Source organism: Marmota flaviventris, chromosome 1, assembly GCF_047511675.1.
Source record: "Marmota flaviventris isolate mMarFla1 chromosome 1, mMarFla1.hap1, whole genome shotgun sequence".
Classification (NCBI taxonomy): Eukaryota; Metazoa; Chordata; class Mammalia; order Rodentia; family Sciuridae; genus Marmota; species Marmota flaviventris.
In genome coordinates, this window is record NC_092498.1 from 16,013,071 (window position 1) to 16,035,447 (window position 22,377).

At 43.2% G+C, this 22,377-nt stretch overlaps 1 protein-coding gene and 1 pseudogene across 1 annotated transcript in view; both read left to right on the top strand.

The window, feature by feature from the left end:
• Kiaa1549 (KIAA1549 ortholog) overlaps positions 1 to 22,377 on the top strand; it is a 138,768-nt gene that overhangs the window by 46,860 nt on the left and 69,531 nt on the right. Inside the window, exons 2-4 of the mRNA XM_027952212.2 lie at positions 8,812 to 11,487; positions 15,014 to 15,102; positions 16,129 to 16,306. Coding sequence (XP_027808013.2) covers positions 8,812 to 11,487; positions 15,014 to 15,102; positions 16,129 to 16,306 — 2,943 coding nt within the window. The remainder of the gene's footprint in view (positions 1 to 8,811; positions 11,488 to 15,013; positions 15,103 to 16,128; positions 16,307 to 22,377) is intronic.
• LOC114105675 (U2 spliceosomal RNA) lies at positions 4,296 to 4,441 on the top strand (annotated as a pseudogene).

The window sequence follows — 22,377 nt, forward strand, 5'->3', positions numbered from 1 at the left end:
TCAAGTAGGGTTCATCCCAGGAATGCAAGGTTGGTTCAACATACAGAAATCAATAAATGTAATCCATCACATCATAGACTCAAAGGTAAAGATCATATGATCATCTCAATAGATGCTAAGAAAGCATTTGACAAAAAATATGGCATCCCTTCATGTTCAAAACGCTTGAAAAACTAGGGATAACAGGAACATACCTCAACATTGTTAAGGCTATCTATGCTAAGACCGAGGCCAACATCATTCTAAATGGAGAAAAATTGAAAGCATTTCCTCTAAAAACTGGAACAAGATAGGGATTCCCTCTGTCACCACTTCTATTTAACATAGTTCTTGAAACTTTAGCCAGAGAAATCAGACAGACAAAAGAAATTAAAGGGATACGGATAGGAAAAGAACTCAAATTATCACTATTTGTAGATGATATGATTCTATGTCTAGAAGACCTAAAACATTCCAACAGAAATCTCCTAGAACTAATAATTGAATCAACAAAGTAGCTGGATATAAAGTCAACACCCATAAATCAAAGGCATTTTTGGGTATCAGTGACAAATCGCTGAAACTAGGAAAACCACCCCATTTACAATAGCCTCAAAAAAAAAATACTTGGGAATAAATTTAATGAAAGAGGTGAAAGACATCTACAATAAAAACTACAACATGCTAAAGAAAGAAATTAAAGAAGACTTTAGAAGATGGAAAGATCTACCTTGTTCTTGGATAGGCAGATTTAATATTGTCAAAATGACCATACTACCAAAAGCACTATACAGATTCAATGCAATCCCAGTCAAAATCCCAATGGCATTCCTTATAGAAATAGAAAAAGCAGTCATGAAATTCATCTGGAAAAATAAGAGACCCAGAATAGCCAAAGCAATTCTTAGCAAGAAGAGTGAAGTTGGTCACATTACTATTCCAGACCTAAAACTATACTACAGAGCAATAATAACAAAGCAGCATGGTATTGGAACCAAAATAGACCTGTAGACCAATGGTACAGAATAGAGGACATAGAGTCTAACCCAAATAACTTCAGTTTTCTTACATTAGACAAAGGTGCCAAAAACGTACATTGGAGAAAAGATTGCCTCTTCAACAAATGGTGCTGGAAAAACTGAAAACCCACATGTAACAAAATGAAATTAAACCTTTGTCTCTCACCATGCACAAAACTCAATTCAAAGTGGATCAAGGACCTAGTAATTAAACCAGAGATCTTGTACCTAATTGAAGAAAAAGTATGCCTAAGTCTCTATCATGTCGGATTAAGCCCCAACTTTCTTATTAAAACTCCTGTTGTGCAAGAATTAAAAACAAGAATCAATAAATGGGATGGATACAAACTTAAAAGCATCTTTTCAGCAAAAGAAACAATCAGGTGAATAGAGAGCCTACAGAATGGGAGCAAATCTTTACCATAAGCACATCAGATAGAGCACTAGTCTCTAGGATATGTAAAGCACTCAAAAACCTTATCACCAAAAAACCAAATAACCCAATCAATAAATGGGTCAAGGAACTGAACAGACACCTCTCAGAAGAAATTATACAATCAAACAACAAACATATGAAAAAATGTTCAACATCTGTAGCAATTAGAGAAATGCAAATCAAAACTACTGTAAGATTTCATCTCACTCCAGTCAGAATGGCAGCTATCAAGAATACAAACAACAATAAGTGTTGGAGAGGATGTGGGGGAAATGGCACACTCATACATTGCTGGTGGGATTGCCAATTGGTGCAGCCAATCTGGAAAGCAGTATGGAGATTCCTTGGAAAACTTGGAATGGAACCACCATTTAACCCAGCTATCCCCACTCCTCACTCCTCGGTTTATACCCGATGGACTTAAAAACAGTATACTACAGGGACACAGGACAATGTTTATAGCAGCACAATTCACAATAGCTAAATTATGGAACCAAATCTAGATGCCCTTCAGTAGATAAATGGATAGGGAAACTTTGGTACATACACATAATGTTCCACTCAGCATTAAAAGAGAATAAAATCATGGCATTTGCAGGTAAATGGATGAAGTTGGAGAATATAATGCTAAGTGAAACAAGCTAACCCCCAAAAACCAAAGGCTGAATGTTTTCTTTGATATGAGGATGCTGACACATAATGGCGATTTTGGGGGACAGCATGTGAGGAATGGAGGAACTTTGGAGGGGGCAGAGGGGAGGGAGGGGGAAAGGGGGGGCAAAGGGTAGGAATGATGGTGGAATGAGTTAGACATCATTACCCTAAGTACCTGTATAAGACACGAATGATGTGAAAATACTATGTGTACAGTCAGTGTCTTGAAAATTGTGCTCTATGTGTGTAATATGAAATGAATTGCATTTTGCCATCATGTATAACAAATCAGAATAAATTAAAAAGAATATAGGTAGTGTAGTTCCATTTTGAATAAAGTTTGAAAACATACATGTGTGTGGTAAAACTATAAAGAAAACCAAGGATATGAAAAATACAGAACTCTAAGTGATAGTTATCTCAGGGGGAAGGGAAGGTGATAGGAAAGGGTACACCAGGGCCTCAAAGGTAAGGACCTCAACTGGGTTGGGGGTACTTGCATGTTGGTATTATCTATATAGCTGATGTGTGTGTGTGTGGGGGGTGTATGTACACATATACACACATACATACACTTCCTATTTGATAGTAACACACCAGTACCAGTTGGAGGAGAGGGTGACCTGGGGGAAGATACTGGCATATGTTGGGGTTGGAGAAAGAAAGGGAAAATGCTATTTTTTAAACCGGGTAGAAAAATGAAAGGTGAGGATTGGGGAAGGGAAGTTTTAATAATGGCACAAAAAACCTCCATAGGACATTCTGAGCACTAGAAGAAGAAAAGTTGTTAAAGATTTGCCAAGTTGGGCAGCAGTTTATTATCTGACTGCTTTTATTTTTAAACTCTTCAAAATTCTGTGGTGGGGGGGTGTGTGTCTTGTTTTGTAGGTTTAATATCCACAGAGTTGAAATGACTCATCATGTTTTGAAAACTACAGTTTAGCAGAGAAGCAAAAATAGTAGCTCCATTTGGATTGAAGCTCTTTAGAGACATTCGACACTGCCATTCCCCGGGGTTCCCCGGTCCTCAGAGGATTTCCTGTGTTTCCAGCACCCTTGAGCTAGTCCCTAGGTGGTCACTGGGGTCTCACAGTCCAAAATGCCTTTGTGTGGGTTTCATTAACCAAATTTAGTGTGTGCTTTCAACTCACTTATCGTATGACATAATCTGGCATGTTTTTCAATTTACTTTATCAACTATTTTGAGAAAATGGGCTAATTTAACAAGGTGTGAAGAGCCTTCCACCTCTGAGAACACAGGGACCTGTCTTTGCAGGCTGACTCTGCCCCATGTGCTATTTTGAACAAGTCAGCTTAAACTCTGAGTCTCATGTGCCCCAGAAGGAAATTGGCCTTGGTCTTAAGGGATCCATTTAGCTTGAAAAGTCCATGATTGATCACTACATTTAGGGAAGTGTTCCAGATAGAAAAATAGATACTTAAAAAGATACTTATTTGTGTGAGTCTTAGATAGTTGGGGATCCTCGTCACTGACTTTTAATCACTCTGAGGCAGCACTTGGGCAGTTCCTGGGCTGTGACATATAGCATGGCCAGGTTGGAGGGGGGGACGCCTGATAAATATGTGTTTATGCAGGCTCAAGGAGAGAAGGTGCCTCAATGTTGGCTACTTAGAGTGGGGTGGCACACCCCGGTCAGCTGGAGCGAAGCTGAAGCCCAGGCCCCATCGCAGAACTGCTGGGCAGTGGTGGCATGTTTTCAAGGTCCCCACATCATTTGTGGGCACGTCACTGTCTGAGAAGCACTTGGTCTCACCCCAACCCCGTTCCTTTCTCTCTGTTGTCAAAGAAAGAACCTTTTACTCTTTTGTGATCTAGTGCTTTAGAGCTCGGAAATTGATCCCCAGGGCTTGAGATGAGAGTCCCTGATGCCTTTTATGCTGAAAAAGAGACTCACCTGGGTTTTCTAACCTCTTCCTGAATTAACCACAGAAGTAATTCCCCATGGCATTGCAGCTGCTGTCTCTCCCCCAGGGCCTGGCAGAAAGGGAAAAAAAAAAAAAAAATCCCAGGTTGGCACGCTTGACATTTCTCAATGTGAAGTTTTTTTTTTTTTTGTTCCTGTGCTTTCCTAGTTAGGAGATTGATTTATTTATTTATTTTTTGGTCCTTTTGATGACTTTGCCTTTCTTGCTCCCTTATCCTCTGAAGGCAGGGTGGATTTAATTCTCATTTGCATCAGAGCTGGATCTCTTCTTGGCCTTTTGGCTAAGATCAAGTGTAGCATCAGATCTGGTTCATAAATCAGCCACTCAACATCACTTTTCTCTCTCTCAGCCTTCTGGTGCACTTGAAATGTGTTTCTGATTTCTTTTAAAAGGGATCTCACTCCTTGTTCAGCTCGTACATTTCAAAACAAGTTATATCATAGCAGAGTTTTAAAACAGACACATAAAATGACTCATCCTTAGGAAAACTTTCAAATTTATATGCTATACAGTTGGACAGAGTTGTGATTTGTATTACGTCTTGAATATATGCCTTTCAACCTTTACTGCAGAGAAGAACAGCTGCTGTTTTACTGGATTGGTATTAAGTATCATGTTCTCTTTCTCCCGTGCTTGGACTGAGACAGGTAAGTCATAAAAGCACGTACACAGGGAATCCTAGGGCCAGGTTGTATTGAAGGCAAAAAAACATTTAATAACATCATATGAAACAACTTAAAATCTCTATTTAATAAATTGTGTCCTTTTACTGTGTATCTCTTTTCTTTTTTTAAAATAATTTTGCAGTGCTAGAGATTGAACTTGGGGCCTTGGGCATGCTAGGCAAGCGCTCTACCACTGAGCTACAGCCCCAGCCTGTGTTCATCTTTTAAGTCATGTCACAGAGAAAAGAGAATGGAGGTTTGTGGCTTTCATATGCTAAAGGCACCAGCTAGAAATATGTTGTCTATAGGACTAAGCATTATTTACAGATTTTAGTATATTTACACAAAATCTATCCACAGAGTTTTGTCTTAACTTTTGTTTTAATGTGTATATTTGTAGTTGTAGATGGGCCCCATACTTTCATTTCTTTATTTTTATGTGGTCTGAGGATCGAGCCCAGTGCCTCACATGTGTTAGATAAGCTCTGTACCACTGAGCCCCAGCCCCAGCCCCAGTCTTAACTCTGATTCTCATCTCGACTGGTGAGTCACAGATCCCTCTGCTGTCCTTCTTTCACCTTCTAGGCAGCTATACTATTTTATGCATCTTTCGTTTACTCACAAATTAAATAGCAGTATTATTATTCATTTGTACCATTAATGTTTGTTTAGAGTTACCATCTATTTGTCATTTACTTATTCTCTATTTCCTCTTCCCAGACCTTTTGTCTGAGAAAATTTATCTTTGTTCTTGAAGGATGTCCTCGTTTAGAGGTGGTGCAGGTAGCTGCTGCTTCCTCCTCCTCCTCTTCCTCTTCCCCTTGCCTCCTCTCTTCTTTCAGTACTGGGCATCCAACCCAGAGGCTTGCACACACTAGGCAAGGACTTTCCCTCTGGGCTACATCCCCAGCCCAGTTGTAATTTGAAACAGTCTCTCTCTGAGTTGCCCAGGCTGGCCTCAAAATGGTGATCCTCCTGCCTCAGCATGCTGGCTAGTTGGAATTACATGTACCAAACCATATGTGTCTTCTTGATGGGGAGTTTTTGCTCAAGTCTGAGATGTCAGATAGTTTCTCTCAACTCCTTGAAGAGTTTGTTCCCTAGTCCTCTAGCTTCTATTCTGTGACTAGTTCTCTGCTTGTGTAATCGACATCCTTCTCTCTCTGACTGCTTTTATAATTTGTCTTTTTTTTTTAAAAAAAAATTTATTTATTTATTTTACTTTTACGGGGTCCTAAGATGGAACCCAGTGCCTCATGCACACTAGGCAAGCGCTCTGCCATTGAGCTACAGCCCCAGCCCTCATAATTTGTCTTTGGTGACCTGTGGCACAATATCATAAGTATGGGTTTTAAAAAAAAAATCACCTTGTTTGGGATTTCCTGGTTTTCCTAAATTGAAGGATTTGTGTCTCCTTAGTCTTGGAAAATTATTAGTGTTATCTCTTTGAATATTGTTTCTCTGTGACTCCCTTCATTACGTTTTTCTAAAATTTTGATCAAAGGTACGTCTCATTCTGTCTTCTTTCTTATGTTTGCATCTCTTTGTTTCTAGCTGATTTCTTCAGATGTGCCCCTCAGTTCACTAAATCTTACTTCAGCTGGGTCTAAATTGCTGTTTGATGTGTGTGTTAAGTTTTTAAATTTTAATTACAATATTTTCATTTTTCAGTGTTCTTTGTTTGCTTTTCAAATATTTCTGGTCAGTTTTCATAGTCTCTTGCTCAGAACTCATGTTTTTAATCCCCACTTATTATTTTAGATGAATTAAACATATTTTAAAAATGTCTCCCAGAATATCTGAAGTCTTTGAGATCTGAGATTACTTTGATTTAGTTTCTTTTGGCTTTTCCATGGAATTCGCTTGACTTTTCATGGTACCTTATTTTCCTGTGTGTTTTTTCATTTGAATTTTGTGCTCATATTTGTTGGGACTGTAGCTGTGGGAATATTTGATTTGGGAGTGTGTTCTTCTGAGGACAACTTTTTTTTTTTTTCCTTTCTTTTTTTGAGACAGGGTTTCACTCTGTTACCCAGGCTGGTGTCAGACTCCTGGGCTCTGATTCTTCTGCCTCAGCCTCCTCAGCTTTCGTTGTAGTTAGGTTTATAAGTGTGTGTCACCACGCTGGCCTGGGATCATTCATATTAGATTCTGACAGACATTGGAGACTGGGCTTATTTTTTTGGGGGGGATACTAGGGATTGAACTCAGAGTCACTCAACCACTGAGCCACATCCCCAGCTCTGTTTTGTATTTTATTTAGAGACAGGGTCTCACTGAGTTGCTTAGCATCTTACTTTTGCCAAGGTTGGCTTTGAACTCATGATCCTCCTGCCTAAGCCTCCGAGCCACTGGGATTACAGGTGTGCGTCACTGTGCCCAGCTAGACTGGGTCTACTTTAAATTAGGTCTCTTAGCATAGAGTTATTAGGACCATATAAATAATGTAGGTTCTAAAGTTGGAGAGACTTGTGTAATTGCTGCACAAAGCCAGAGTTGAGATAGACATTTGTTCTTTCCTTTTCTCTCCCTCCCTCCCTTCCTTACTTCGTTCCTTCTTTTTTGGCCTGAACAACAGAACTTAGCTGGGTCCCTTCTGGAGGCCAGCAGTCCAAGGACTGGGTCAGCAGGCTGGTTCTCTCTGAGGCTGTGGGGGAGAGCCCTGCCCAGGGGGTCTCCTGGCTGCTGGTGTTTGCTGGCAGTCTTTGACATTCCTTATCTCTTAGGAGGATTGCCCTGATCTTCCTTCACCTTCACAGGTGTTCTCCGTGTGTGTGTGTGTGTGTGTGTGTGTGTGTGTCCAAATTTCCTTTCTAAAATGAGGACAAGAGTCATAAGGAAGATTGAGTTAAGGGTAATTTTTATAGTATTTCACACATAGTTGGGACAAGTGGAAGGTGTTGTTCCTGCTTGTGATCGCTGCCCTGTCCCCAGCTGTGCTGCAGTGGACAGTACTCTGGCCCTCTATCAGTGGCTGGGCTGTCACTCACCTAACTTCTCTGGGCAACATATCTAAATTACAGGTGGAGACACCTGAACTTTTAAAATGATGACAACTGTCCCAGGATCAAGAATAGCAGAGTTTGAGCAGATGATGGGATGATTTGGACACATGTCAGAACCTGGTATCCTCTGACACTGTTCGTTCCTTCATTTGAGCAGGTGTTTAATTGAGTTCCTACCAAATATCACTCACTGCGCTGGCTACCAGGCAACAGGAACTGTCCCTGTTTCCAGAAGCTCACAGTTGAATGAGTAGGCAGGTAGTTTGATGGTAAGGGGTGTGTAGAAGCCCAGGGGGAGACAGTGACCCATAACTAGAGCTTGGAGGGAGGAGGCCAGAGCTGTGTGCTATCTGAAGGACTGGAATGGCCTGGTGGAGAGCCAGGGAGGGGCATTCAGGAATGGGGACAACAGGGTGCAGGTCACCAAGGCCAGAGCAGATTTGGGTTTGGGAACCGCAGGGTGCTTATTTGGCCAGAGGATAGTTGTGGAGGCCTGACAGGGGTGAAAGGTGGGCCTGGAGGTCTCTGGGGACAGCCTGGGAAGAGCCCAGTGACTGTTTGGAAGCACCACTGGAAAAGCCTGGAACTGTCACCAGGACCTGAGTGGTGCTGCCAGGAGGCACTCTGTCCTCGCAGGAGTCAGCTTGTGATTGGAAGAGAGAACCGTGGGCTTCGGGGTCAGGGCAGCCCTGTGTTAGAGGCTGGCTTCCCTCCAGGCAGATCTTGTAGTGGACTTGTCCACCTTCTCTAACCTCCTTCCTCGTGTGATAAATGAGAATGGCCAGACAACCTCCCAGGGCCTGTTTCCTGTGTTGTGTGGTTTTGTGGGTACGAGTGTCTGTTGTTAGAAAGCAAGAGAAAGCGTGTAAATGTGTACACACAGAGGCCAGCTTACGTAAAGGTGGTGCTCAGGTTTCTGAGTGCTTGAAGATTCATTTCCCGTGGCGATTCTGGCCATATCTGGCTTCCGCCGCGTAGCTGTGAATGGTAGCTCTCTACCGCGAGTGGATGTTTGCTGAATGAGTAACTGTGGATGCCTGAAAGGAAACCATAGCAGTCCGACTCCCGTGGCATTGCAGCTAACCCAGCTCTGGTTTTCTTGCTAGATGAGCTCCCTCTGGAGCAGCACGGCCTCTCTCCCTTCCCTGCGGAGCTCTTGCTGGAGACCAGCACCATGCCCAGCGCTGCACATGTGGCCTTAACAGAGACTGCGGCGGGGTCCCAGCTGAGCCGGTCTCTTCTCCCCACGTCCTCTCCATCTGCCACTAGTTTTGATACGGCTTTTTTAAATCATGGAAAACAGACCCAAAGTACAGCAGATCACAGTGTCTTTGTGGTAAATTATGGGTCTGTGACGAGTAATGAGGTGGCCTTCGGTGACGATGACATGGATAACTTTTTGCCAGATGCTCCCTGGACCTCTGCACGGATGGTGTCCCCAACACAGTCCATCGTGGTCAGCCCACCAGAGCTGCCCGGAGAAACGCCCGAGCTCAAGCCCACTCCATCACTACCCACGATTTCCCTACAGGACCAAGAGGTGACATCAGCCTGGCAGAGTTCAGCCCAGCCACCAGCGACTTACGTGGAGTCCCCCAGTCATCTTGGCACCTCTTGGTCAGCTTTTCCCACCTCCGAGGGCATAATTCCAACTCTTAATGGGAACCTGGTGCTTTATCCTACCGGAACCTACAGCCAGTTACCAAGTAGGACTTGGCCAGAGACAGTGGCTCCAGTCACAGAGGACGCGGGGGCCCTGCCCTTGGGCTCGTGGTCTTCTTTGCCTCCGCCGTTAGGTGATGGCGGTCCCCAACAGCCATCTCTGCCTCCGGGGGAGATCTCACAGACTCCACAGCAGGTCCTGGCCACACGCACAGGCAGACACCCCCATGTGACCACTGCTGGGAGTCAGCGTCTGGAAGAAACTGGCTTTCCAAGGGTGGACCCCACTGTCACCGTGTCACAGACGGCCTTTGCTTCCAGGAGCACACAGGCTGCTTCGTTTTCCGCCCCTCCTGCATTTGTGTCTTTTTCTACTCCGTCAGTGGATGCTTCACACGACCCCTTCATTCCTGGAGATGCCGGCGACACGTCAGAGTTGCCTGGCAGTCCTGTGGTCCCCAGTCACACGGCGGATACCCTCGTCCTGAGCCCCGCGGCCTCCCTCAGGCCCTACACTTGGTGCGCGTCCTGTGCTGTGGCATCTCCTCGGCACGTTCTGGCCACAGGTTCTGTGGAGAGAGACGTGGGGTCGGGGGATGGGCCCGAGACCCTGACGGTGGCCACGCTGGCAGCGAGCAGCCCCTCTCTGTGGAGTAGCGAGGCCACCGACCTCTCCGAGTTCGAGGAAGATCCTCAAGAATATAACACCCTGTTCCCCTCCAGGCCCGTGGTCTCCCTCGCTTCTCCATCCCTGAGGGTCTCGGAAGCCAGCCTAGGTGTGTCGGCCGAGGTGGGCACGAGCAGCGTCACCAGCACCCAGGTGTACTCTTCTCTTGAGCACCTTTCTGCACCAGTGTCCCTCGGGCCTGCCTTTGGCTTCTCCCCAGTGGCCGACGCTCAAGGAACACCATCCAGTGTGACCGCTGTGTCTTTCTCGGTCACTGCCAGCGTCCTCCTTGAATCATTTTTCTCTGTCACAGTAAAGGAAAGCACGCCATCCCTCTGGTTCAGAGACGCGAGTCTGTCCCCCTCTGAGACTCTGGTTCCTCTGGCAGAGCCTTCACTTTTCTCCCACCAGGAACCCGCGGGGGCTTCTGCCCAGGGGTGGCCGAGTGTCCTGGATCTGGCGTCCAGCCTCCCCTCCACGCCTCCGCTGGACCTGGGCAGCCTGGCCCCCTCCTCTTCCCAGGTCCCTGCTGCCCCGTCTCTGATGCCAAGTGGCCTGTCCCCCATGGCGTCCCAGTCCCTTTCTGCCTGGGTGGCGACCTTGGCCTTGCCTGACCCTGCCAGTGTGCACTCACCGCCTCCTTCTGCTCCGAGTTCCACAGACCTGGCGTCTCCTCAGCTCTGGCCGAGTGCGGACCTTCCTTCAAGGACGGTCACCTCTCTCCCTGGTCCTTCTGAAGTGCCGGTGCTGCCGAGCTTCTCCTCGGATCCTCTCCAGCTTGCTGGCTCATCCACGGTCGCGCCCACGGACTCCGACGCCCTTTTTACCTCGGCTCTCACTGGAACTACCTCCTCTTTTGAGTTCTTGCCCACCCGCCACAGCTCTGCAGTCGCCACGCTGGTGCCCTCCGGCTCCGAGCCCACCCTCGATGTCTCGACTGCTGCGACTCACCCCTGGTCACAGTCCCCTGCTTCCCCTCTGACACCTGTTTTCACCGAGGCTTTTCTGTCCTCGACTCTGACACCCTCGGAGGACCCGGTCAGTGCTACAGACTATCACACGCCTGTCTCACCCTCTTCCTCCCAAGTCATTCCCACCGGTCCAGTGTCAGTCAGCGACGCATATCTGCCATCAGCATCCTCACTTGTCCCGGGGGGGAGCTCGTCACCCCTGCCCACAGAGCCACCGTCCACGCTCACAGGTTCACCGTGGAACACATCCCCCGAGCCGAGCACACCCAACAGCACTGCTGCCCATACTGTGGACACTGACCTGAGCAGTGGCACTGGGAATCCGAGCCCCCCGGAGGGCAGTGTGGCCCCTCCATTGTCATCCCTCCACCCTGTGACCACCTCCACTCTTGAAGCGACAGTGAGTACTCCAGCACCGGCCACCACCAAGCCACCTTATGTGTGTGATATTACAGTCCCCGATGCCTACTTGATCACAACTGGTAAGGCCCCGCGTCCGGTTGCCTCTCTGGGGAGGGGGCTTTTCCTAAGGTGTTCGTGAGCAGTGCTTACAGGAGACCTGAAATGCATCTATGTATGTAGAATACTTAGCCCAGTACCTGGCACTGAGCAAGCACCCTGAAGATTACCTATTAGTACTTTCAATAAAAGCAAATAGAGGATTTAAATGAACCATGGAGCTTTTGGTAGGGTCTTTGTCTTCAAAGCTCATAACTCAGTGGGCACACGGATGACATGGTTGAAAGGAAGCCCGTTCTCATTTAGTTCAAGCGGAGTCGGGCAGTTGCTTAAGGGTAACCTTGGCAATTTTACTATTCTTGCTTTTGCTTTTATATATTCCTGTAAATGTCATTTGGATCCCAAGGAAAGAAAAATGGAATGAATAAATGTCCTCTGAACGTAGTCACGGACTTTGATCCTCTGCCCCGCCTGTAGCCTCGGTTGGTGGCCAGCTGAGCTCCAGGGTCCTGAGCATTGTGGGCTGCTCCAGCCACATTGGGCTGCAGCCCACCTGGGGACATGCTGTACAAGGCGGACTTATCTCAAGGGCAGTGTCCAGGGAGGAGGCCTGCTCCATCAGCTCTCCATGAGAAGTGACTTGGACGTACATGACGTCTCGTGGGCTATGAGTGTGTGTTCGCCTCCAGCCTAATGCGACAGATCCTGGCTCTGTGAATTGGTTTTGGTGGGGATAGTTTTGATGAAGAAGGGAGAGAAAAATGGCAGGAGAAGTAGGGAAGAAGTGGAGTGGAGTGGACAAAGAGGAAGAGGAACGGGAAAAGGTGCAGGTGAGGACAGAGAAGAGCATGCCTGGTCCGTTTCCCCCATGCTGAGTGCGGTGGACCATGGAGCCTCTGCCCACCACCAGGACAGAGCCGCCACCCTCGCAGTGGGCTGGGACCCTGGCAGCCTTTGCTCTCCTTACCCCACAGTAACCTCTGCAATTCAGGTGACAAATCGTTACTGAGCACTTCGTAAGTGTGTGTCCTTCTCGAGGCTGTGAGGGATAGAGTCAAGGAAGACATGGTCTTAGAGCCTGGTAGGGCAGGCGGTGAGCCATGGGCTGGAGATTAGGTAATGGGAGGAGAAGATGACTGGTAGGAAATGAGGTTGGAACAAAATTAGACACTTTAATCTGCAGGACGAAGGCAGTTGAGCCGTGAGAGGAGTTTCTCATTGACAAAAATATTTTCATTCTTTTTTTTTTTTTCCTAGAGTGGTTGGATGTAAGGAGCTTATTAAAAGAGTTACTGAAAGCATCTTTATCTCTGAGATACTAGGATATTTATGATACAATGTTGTATCTTTTAAAATTTTTCTGCAAACAACTGGAAACCATTTTAGGAGTACCTCTGAGAACACTGGGCATCATATAGGATAAATTTAACTTTCATATATGATATACATTTAATGACGTTTGGTGCCCTTTATTAGGTATCTATGTTTTTAAACTGCCTTTTGGAACAAAATTCACCTCTTATGAGTGTGCTTTGTCAGCTGTGCAGAGCACCCTGCTGTCACTTTGTGTTTGGAGGGGAGGTAGATGCCATCTCTCGCTTTCAGTAAGGCCTTTGACGAGAGGACAGATCAGCTCATTTTCAGTGCTGGTTTAGATTTGACCTTGGTTGCTTTCTTTTTATCTATGAGAGAGTCTGGAGTGGGGTTCGAGGTGGTTCTTTCAGTGGAGTTCTGTAAGAAGGTAGAACCATTCTAGGTGCTCTTGATCCTTGGTGGCCTTGCAGGGAGACCCTTGACCACAGGTGTCCAGCAGAGGTGACCATGCTTCCCATCTGGCACCTTCCTGACCCATGCCCTCTTCTGGAGGGCTCCTCACCTCTCTTCTGCTGGCTCTGGGGAAATTATAGATAGTTGGCAAAATAATTGTAAGAGCTGTTTCTGAATGATTCTTTTTCTCCCCAAAGACTGTAGTTCTCACATCTCAATGTTCATTTTATAATACCTTCCTCAGATTGCTTAGAGCGGGTGGCAGTTATGGTGGCTGTGGGACCATGTAGAGCAGCACCTGGCTGTGGAGTCACATGCAGTACATGCTTTCTGCTTCCCCTGATGGTTCTTCTGTTTCTGACTTTCTGCCTCTATCCTTCCCCAAGCTTAGCTCTGGAGACCCTTCCTGTCCTCCTCTCCCCCTCCCCAGTCTGTTCTAGTTCTCCCTCCTTATTTCCTTTCTTAAATAGGACATCTTTCCATTCCCCCTTCTCCTTCCTGTTCATTCTGTCTTTCTCTTAAGATCCACGGATCCACTCTGATCCACTTGGAGCCTGTGCAGACCGTGGTGGCACCGGCATGACCCAGCAAGGTGCTCTAAGAAATGGATTTGTCCTAATGGTCTCATGAACTAAAGGAGTGATCCCCCTTACCATTTTATATCCGGGTCACTGATTTGTTGGAAAAACAATCAAATGTAACTTACATATTTTTTAAAAAAAATATTATTAGAGTGTTATAGTTATACCTAGCAGCTGGGTTGGTCCTGACAAACTCACACCTGCATGGAAGTCGACTTCAGTTCATGATCCCTCCCTTTCTCTCCTGTGCCCCCTCCCCTCTCCCATTCTCCTTTCTCTACTAGACTTCCTTTTGCTTGCCTATTAATTTATATTTGGATGGTTCTTTATGTAATCTTATCCTTCCCCCTCTTTTCCTTTATTTCACTCTAGCTTCCAAGTGTGAGAGAACATTTGACCTTTGAGTTTTTGAGTTTGGCTAATTTCACTTAGCATGATATTCTCCATCTCCATCCATTTACCAGCAAATGCTATAATTCTTTTTTATGGCTGAGTAGAACTCTGTTGCAAATATATATATGTGTACACACACACACACACACATATAATTTATTAATCTATTCATATATTGATGGGCACACTTTTTTAAGAATAAAGAATGTGGAAGGATTCTAAAAATTAAGATCAGGGAAATGAAAAATGGAATAATAATATCAACTGCATCCTAATTTTGTGCTATGGCAAGTTGATAGAAAGGGAAGGAAAAAGTGGAGGGGGAAGGAAGGGCAAGCTTACTAAATACTCAGTAGACACAGAGCAGCAGGCATACACATGAGCATGAATTGTTAAATGGAACTTTTTAGATGTGAAAAAATTTCAACAGAACTAGGCTAACTAGGCTGTAGTAGGAGAAATATTTTATTTCCTGCACAAAAATTTAAAATATGGGAATTGGGATAATGTTTTTCCCCCACCCTCAGTGGTGAACATTCTTCACCTGCTGCTTTGAAGAGGGAGGAGTCCCTAGAAGGGAGGAGTCTTCTAGTTCTGTTGAGCAGCGTCTTAAAGCCTTTAAAAACATTGCTTCTGAGAGCTTCTAAAGTCTGGTGTTTTGCCATTAGGGCCATAGCCAGGGGACAACCTGCTGTTTGTTGGGATAAAAACGGGAACTGGAAGCTCTTTGCCCCTGGCTAACACATTTTGGCATAGCTTGGTATTCCTGGTGACACTCAGCTGCACGCGGTGGTTGTCTTTGATCTAGTGCTGGCCAGAAGAGCAGTGCAGGAGTACATCATCACCTCCATCAAGGAAGTGCTGAGGATTCACTTCAACCGTGCGGTGGAGCTGAAGGTGAGCCGGCTGGACGTGCGGTTGAGTCCGACGGCACGCGATGACGCCCTGCCAGTTCTTCCTCTAACCCCTCTGCTGCTCCTTCCTGCTCATCCTCTCCATCTCCTCTCAATGTCATTTCATCAGGGAAGCCTCTCCTGATGCAGACAGGGTCAAGTTGAGTTCATTGGGGGGACATTTTGGCAGAGTTGGGACAGAGGGTCTCTCAGACCAGAGGTGACACTTTTGGTGATGACCTTAACAATTTTTGCTTCCCTTGATTTACATTAAAGGACTTGGATTTGAGTTTAAATTAAATCTCAGAGTGAGTACATATGCATCTTTCAGTACATTGAGTGAGACGGAGATGGATTTCTGAATCTTTTATACCAGTCCCCCCAGTGCCTCTTCTCCTAGATGAGCTGAGGGAGTCATGCTCTCTAGACCTGCGCCATCCACAAGGTGACTGGGAGCACACGAAATGGGGCTCTTGTCAGAAATTGAGATGTGCCCTAAGATGTGCTCCCATGTGGTGGAGCTGAAGATTTTAAGAATAGAGTGAAAAGAGGAATGGAAATATCTCCCTTTTAATTTTTTTTTGTATTGACCACATATTGAATGATATTGTGTTGTGTTAAGTAAGGTGTATTTAAGATGAATTTACAGTGTTCTTATGTTTTTAATGTGGTCTCTAGAAATCTTAAAATTGTCTAAGTGGCTTCCATTGTATTTTGGACAGCAAATGCTTAATACAGAGTAAGTGCTCTTTTCTGTGTGGTTTAAACATGACGAACACCTTGAATTCTACTGTAGCTCGTTATTCAGTTCATATTACTGGCTATTGTTTCCTGCTGCTCTGGTAATTTTGAGCTGTTTTTGAGAAGATTGAAAGAATATAAGAATAACTAAAAAAATTTTGATTCTCTGTGAAGCACTACCCTTTCATTTAAAATACTGATATATATTTTTAAATTTAATGTATTATCTTTCTGCCCAGTACAACTTCCTCTCAGCTTGAATTGTCTTTTGTATTTTTTATTTCCCTAGGTTTATGAACTATTCACTGACTTCACTTTTCTGGTAACATCCGGTCCTTTTGTTTACACGGCAATATCAGTCATTAATGTGCTTATTAGTAGTAAACTTGTGCGTGACCAAACTCCTTTAATCCTGTCTGTGAAACCTTCTTTCTTCGTGCCAGAGTCCAGGTTCCAAGTCCAAACAGGTGAGACAACTGAGCATAGTTGTTTTGATTTGTAAGTAGAATTTCATTTTATTTTTGTATTTTTTAAAAATGGGAGATTATTTTAGAAATTATTCATTCATTTGTTTATTTTTTGAGACGGGGTCTTGCTGTGTGCTCAGGCTAGACTCTGACTTCTAGTCAAGCCATTCTCCTGTCGTACAGCCCCTCGGGTGGCTGAGACTACAGGCGTGTGCTATTGCACCTGACTCTGTTATTTAATTTAGAAAATCTTTAAAATTATGGAAAAATTTCAAGCATATATAAAAGTACACAGACTAGTTTGATACCCCCTGTGTACCTACCATATGGTTTCCACAGTGTTCAGCTTCTAGCCAGACTCATTACATCTATACCCCAATTCACTTTCCCACCTGTCACATTATTTTGCAGTGAATCTCAGGCATTGTATCATCTCACTTACAAATATTTTAGCTTATACCTCTGAAAGATAAGGCCTGTTAAACACACAAGCTCACACCCACACATTCACACTCACATACGTATATATCTGTCCACAAAATTATCACACTCCCTAAATTTAACAGTAGTTCCTTAATATCATACTTTTCTTTTTATTATAGACATTTTTAAATGTATACTAAAGTAGAATTACATATGTTCATCCTGAGCTTAAAATAAGTAAACATTTTACCAGTTCTTTTTATCTTTCCTCCACAGCTTTTTTGAGGACCCCAGAGTCTTTTAAGACAATGACAGATATTATGTCATTTTGCCCATAAATACTTAAGAATTCATCTCTAATGAATTTATATGCCTTTGAAGTGTTTTGTCAGTAGTACCTTGTGATGCTCAAATTGTTATCTTAGGTGTTTTTCCATTTTAAGACAATACCAGTCACCCCCATATTGCATATATTTATTTGGTACAAATTTGGCTTTCTGCTTTTCCATGACATGATCCATAGAAATAATACTCTCTGCCCTTGGGCCCAGGAAGCAACTTGATGTTCTGCTTATCCTTCTGCAGCCCCAAGAAGCAATTGAACTGCCAGTCCTCAGAAGTGTGGCCCCTGAGGGCCTGAGAAGCAGACAGGCAGACATGCTGTCACACCCTCAATCCTGGGAAGCAGCTGAGCATGTTGGCCCCTGGAGGCCCTGCACAGCTCTTGGACAATGATGGGTGCCCTGTATGATCCCACCAGAACATTCTGGCTCCCAGGCAAACTTTAGACACTGCAGGCACTGATAGGTACCCTGCCCCACTACCAGGCACTTCAGTGCATCCACCTGGGCCCATCAGAATGGTCTTGCCCCTACATAATGTGCAGAGAAACTGACATGTGCACCACAGATGGTGGTACAAGACTATAATTCCTGCAGCCTGGCCACTGAGACTTATGCAGATATTGCTAATGTTGATTATAGCTGAAGAAGCTCCACTGAATACCCACCTAGAACCAAAGCCAGTGCAGCCTTTCCAACCGCCATCCTAGGACATGCGGTCAGGAGAAGTCTTTTATTATGAAAGGCATGGTGTAAAGTTGGTAGAGGCAGCAGATCCACCAGGTACACCAATGTCAACGTAGGGACACAAGAAGCATGAAAAAACGCGACACCTACAAAGGAGCATGGCTCTAGCAATAGACCCCAAATAAAAGGAAATCAGTGAATTGCCTGAAAAAGATACAAAATAATGACTTTTTAAAAAACTATTTTTAGTTGTAGGTGGACACAATACCTGTATTTTATTTATTTATTTATTTTTAAATTGTTGATGAACCTTTATTGTATTCATTTATTTGTTTGTGGTGCTGAGAATCAAGCCCAGTGCATCACACCTGTGAGGCACATGCTCTACCACTGAGCCACAACCCAGCTCTCTTTATTTTATTTTTATGTAGTGCTGAGGATCGAACCCAGTGCCTCATGCATGATAGGTGAGCGCTCTACTTCTGAGCCACAACCCCAGCCCCCAAATAATGACTTTTTAAGGACTTAATAAGATACAAGAGGACACAGACAATTCAGTGAAATTAGGAAAGGTAACTCCTGATAGAAATGAGAAATTCAGTAAAAAGTTAGCATTTCATAAAAAAGGGCCCAACATAAATCATGAAGAACTTAATCAATAGAAATAAAAAATACAGTAGAGAACCTCAACAGGAGAATAGATCTAGCAGAAGAAAAGGATTTCTGAACTTGAAGACAGGTCTTTTAAAATAACTTAGTGAGACCAAAAAACAACAAAAAATAAAGTATGAAGAAAGCCTTTGAGACTGCGAGACACCATTGAGTGAGCAAACATTCACAGTATGGGTATTCCAAAGGAGAAGAGAAGAGAAAAGGCATAGAAAAATCTATTCAATGAAATAATTGCTAAAAATGTTCAAAAACTTAGGAAAGATATGGATATTCAGGACCAGTAAGCTCAAAGAACCCCCGCAGATTCACCCAAAACGGATCCTCTCTGAGGCATATTATGGTCAAATCATCAAAAGTACAAGGTAGAATTCTAATGATAGCAAAAAAAAAAAAAAAAAAGTTAGGTCACATATAAAGAAATCTCCATTATGCTAATAACAGACTTTGCAGCAGAAACGTTATAGTCCAGGAGAGAATGGATGACACAGTCAGATGCTGAAAGAAACGAAACAAACCCCTACCAACAAAGAGCACTCTGCAAAGCTATCCTTCAGAAATGAAAGAGAAATCAGCTCTTTTTAAGGCAAACAAAAACTGAGGGATTTTATAATCACCATACTGGACCTACAATAAATGCTTCAGAGAGCCCCACACTGGAAATGAAAGGGTAATAACCTCCACCATGAAACCTGTGAAAGTCTAAAACTTGCTAGTAGAGCAGATACACAGAAGAGGTCAATCAGTACACAAAATGACCAAGCCCCCAGACCTCAAAAACAGCAAGGGAGGAAGAAAGGAACAGAAGATCTACAAAACACCCAGAAAAAAACTAAGAAGATGACAGAAATATGGCTTTACTTATGAGTGATAACTTTGACGGTAACTAAATTCACCAATCAAAAAATATAGATAGACTGAATGGATCAAAAAATCAAACCAAGACAACAAAAAATGACTGTGCTGCCTACAAGAAACTCACTTCACCAAAAAAGACACACATAGACTGATAGAAAAGCGATGAAAAAGATATACCATGTAAATGGAAACCGGATGTGAGCTGAAGGAGCTATATTTATAGCAGATCAATGGACTTTAAGTGAAAAATTGTAAAGGAGACAAAGAAGGGCCCTCTATAATGATAAAGGGATAAATTCAACAAGAAGAAACAACAATTATATATACACACAATGGACCCAGTTATGAAAAGCAGACATTATTTAAAGATTTAAAGGAGAGAGAGACTCTATTACAATAACACTGGGGACCCCAGCCCCTCATTTCATCAACGGACAGGTGGTTCAGACAAAAGAATCAACACAGTAACGTTGGAGTTGGACCATACTGCAGACCCAGTGGACCTGATAGACATTTACAGAACATTTTACCCACCAGTTGCAGAATACACATTCTTCTGTCAACACAGGGAATGTTCTCCATTATGGACCATATGTCCAGCCACAAAACAAGTCTCAACAAATTAAAAAAAAATTGAAATCATAGCTCGTGTTTTCTCTGATTACCATGGAATAAAACTAGAAATTGGCAAGAGCAACTTTATACATTGTACTAATACATGAGCATTCACAACATTCTTTTGAATGGCCAAGTGGATCAACAAAGAAATCAAAAGGAAATTAAAATCTTCTTGAAACAAATGAAAATGTAAATGACATACCCAAACCGGTGGGATATAGCAAAAGCAGTGCTAAGAGGGGAATTTATAGCAATCAGTGCCTACATCAAAGAAAAGTAAAAGAAAAATTTCAAAGCAACCTAATGACACAACTAAAGAACTAGCTAGTGAAGCCAGCACAAACCAAATGCAAAATTAGTAGAAATAACAAGGGTCAGAGGAGAAATAAATACTGATGAAAGAAACAATTAGAAAGATCAATGAAATGTTGGGTTTTTTTTTTTTAAAGATAGATACAATTGATAAATCTTTAACTAGACTAACAGAGAGGGAGGAGAGGAGAGGGGAGGGGAGGAGAGAGGGAGAGGGAGAGGGAGAGAAAGGGAGGGGAAAGAGAAGGTGGGGGTGGGCACAGCCCAAATAAATAAACTCAGAGATGAAAAGGAAGACATTGCAGCTGATACCACAGCAATATGAGAGATCATCCTTAGGGACTATTAGGAGCAACTGTATATCCACAAATTTGAAAATTCAGAAGAAATGGATAAATTTTTACACACATGTAACTTACCAAAATTGAACCACAAATATGTAGGAAACCTGAGCAGACCAATAACAAATAATGAGACTGAATTAGTAATAAAATGTCTCTCAACAAAAACAAAATCCAGGATCAGATGGCTTCGCTGTCGAATTTTATAAACTCTTTAAGGAAGAACTGACGCCAGTTCTTCTCAAGCTATTCCAAAGCCTTGAAAACGAGGGAACTCTTCCAAACATAGTCTTCAAAGCCACCTTATACAGATACTAAAACCAGACAAGGACATGACAATGATAAAAAAACTACAGTCCAATATTTCTGGTGAACATAGATGCCAAAATTCTCCATAAAATACTAGTGATGTGAATTTCATAATATGTAAAAAATATTACAGGGGATGGGAGGATTAAGTGAACTATAAAAAGGGCAAAGGGGAAAAGGAAGAGTGGGGAAGGGAGGGGGTATAGGGTAGGAAAGACAGTGCAGCCATGGTCATCTACCCCAAGCACATGTATGAAGACATGAAGGATGTGACTCTACTTTATGTACAACCAGAGATATGAAAAGTCGTGCTTTATATGTGTAATATGAATTGTAATGCATTCTGTTGTCATATGTAACAAATTAAAATTAAAAAATTAAAAAAAATTACACACCATCATCAAGTGGGATTATCCCAAGGAGGAAAAGGAGATTCTACATATGCAAATCAATAAACACATCACAAGAAAGAATAAAGGACAAAAACCATGTAATCATCTCAACAGGTGCAGAAAAAGTGTTTGATACAAGTCAACATCCCTTCATGATTAAAAACCCTCAAAAATTAAATATCGAATACTTAACATAGTAAAGGTTGCATATGAGAAACACATAGCCAACCTCTTGCTGAATGGGAAAAATTAAAATTGTCATTTCTAATATCTGGAATAAGACAACACTGTCGATTGTCACCACTGTTATCCAATGCAGTACTGGAAGTCTTGGCCAGAGCTGTTGGGCAAGGAAATAAAGAGCAGCCAGATGCCAAAGAGCCAGGCAGTCGAAGTGTCCCTGTTTGCAGCAACATGACTTTATAGCTAGAAAAACCTGAAGACTCTTAAAAACAAAAAACCTGTTAGATCTTATGAATTCAGCAAGGTTGTAGGATACAAAAATCAACAAGTAAGAATCAGTAGTGCCTTAATACACCAGTACTGATACTCCTGAGAAAGAAATCAAGAAGGTATCCCCTTCACGATAGCTACCCAAACAAACAAGAAAGCACTTGGGAATAAGTAAACTGAGGAAGTGAATGGTCTCTACGATGAAGAGCATAAAATGCTGATCCAAGAAATTAAAAAGGACACACACACAGTAAAAAATGGGAACATATTCTATGTCCAAGGATTGAAAGAATTAATATTGTTAAAATGTCCATCATGGGGCTGGGGATGTGGCTCAAGTGATAGCGTGCTCACCTGGCATGTGTGAGGCACTGGGTTCGATCTTCACCACCACATAAATGTAAAATAAAGATATTGTGTCCACCTGGGGCTGAAAAATAAATATTTTAAAAAAATGTCCATCATACTCAAGCAATCTATAGATTCAGTGCATTTCCTATGAAAATAACAATGATGTTCCTAACAGAAGTAGAAAAAAATTTATAAAATTTGTGTGGAACCATGAAAGAACCAGAATAGTCAAAGAAATCCTGATCAAAAAAAGCAGAACTGGCTGGGTGTTGTAGTGTATACCTACAATCCCAGCTACATGGGAGGCTGAGGCAAGA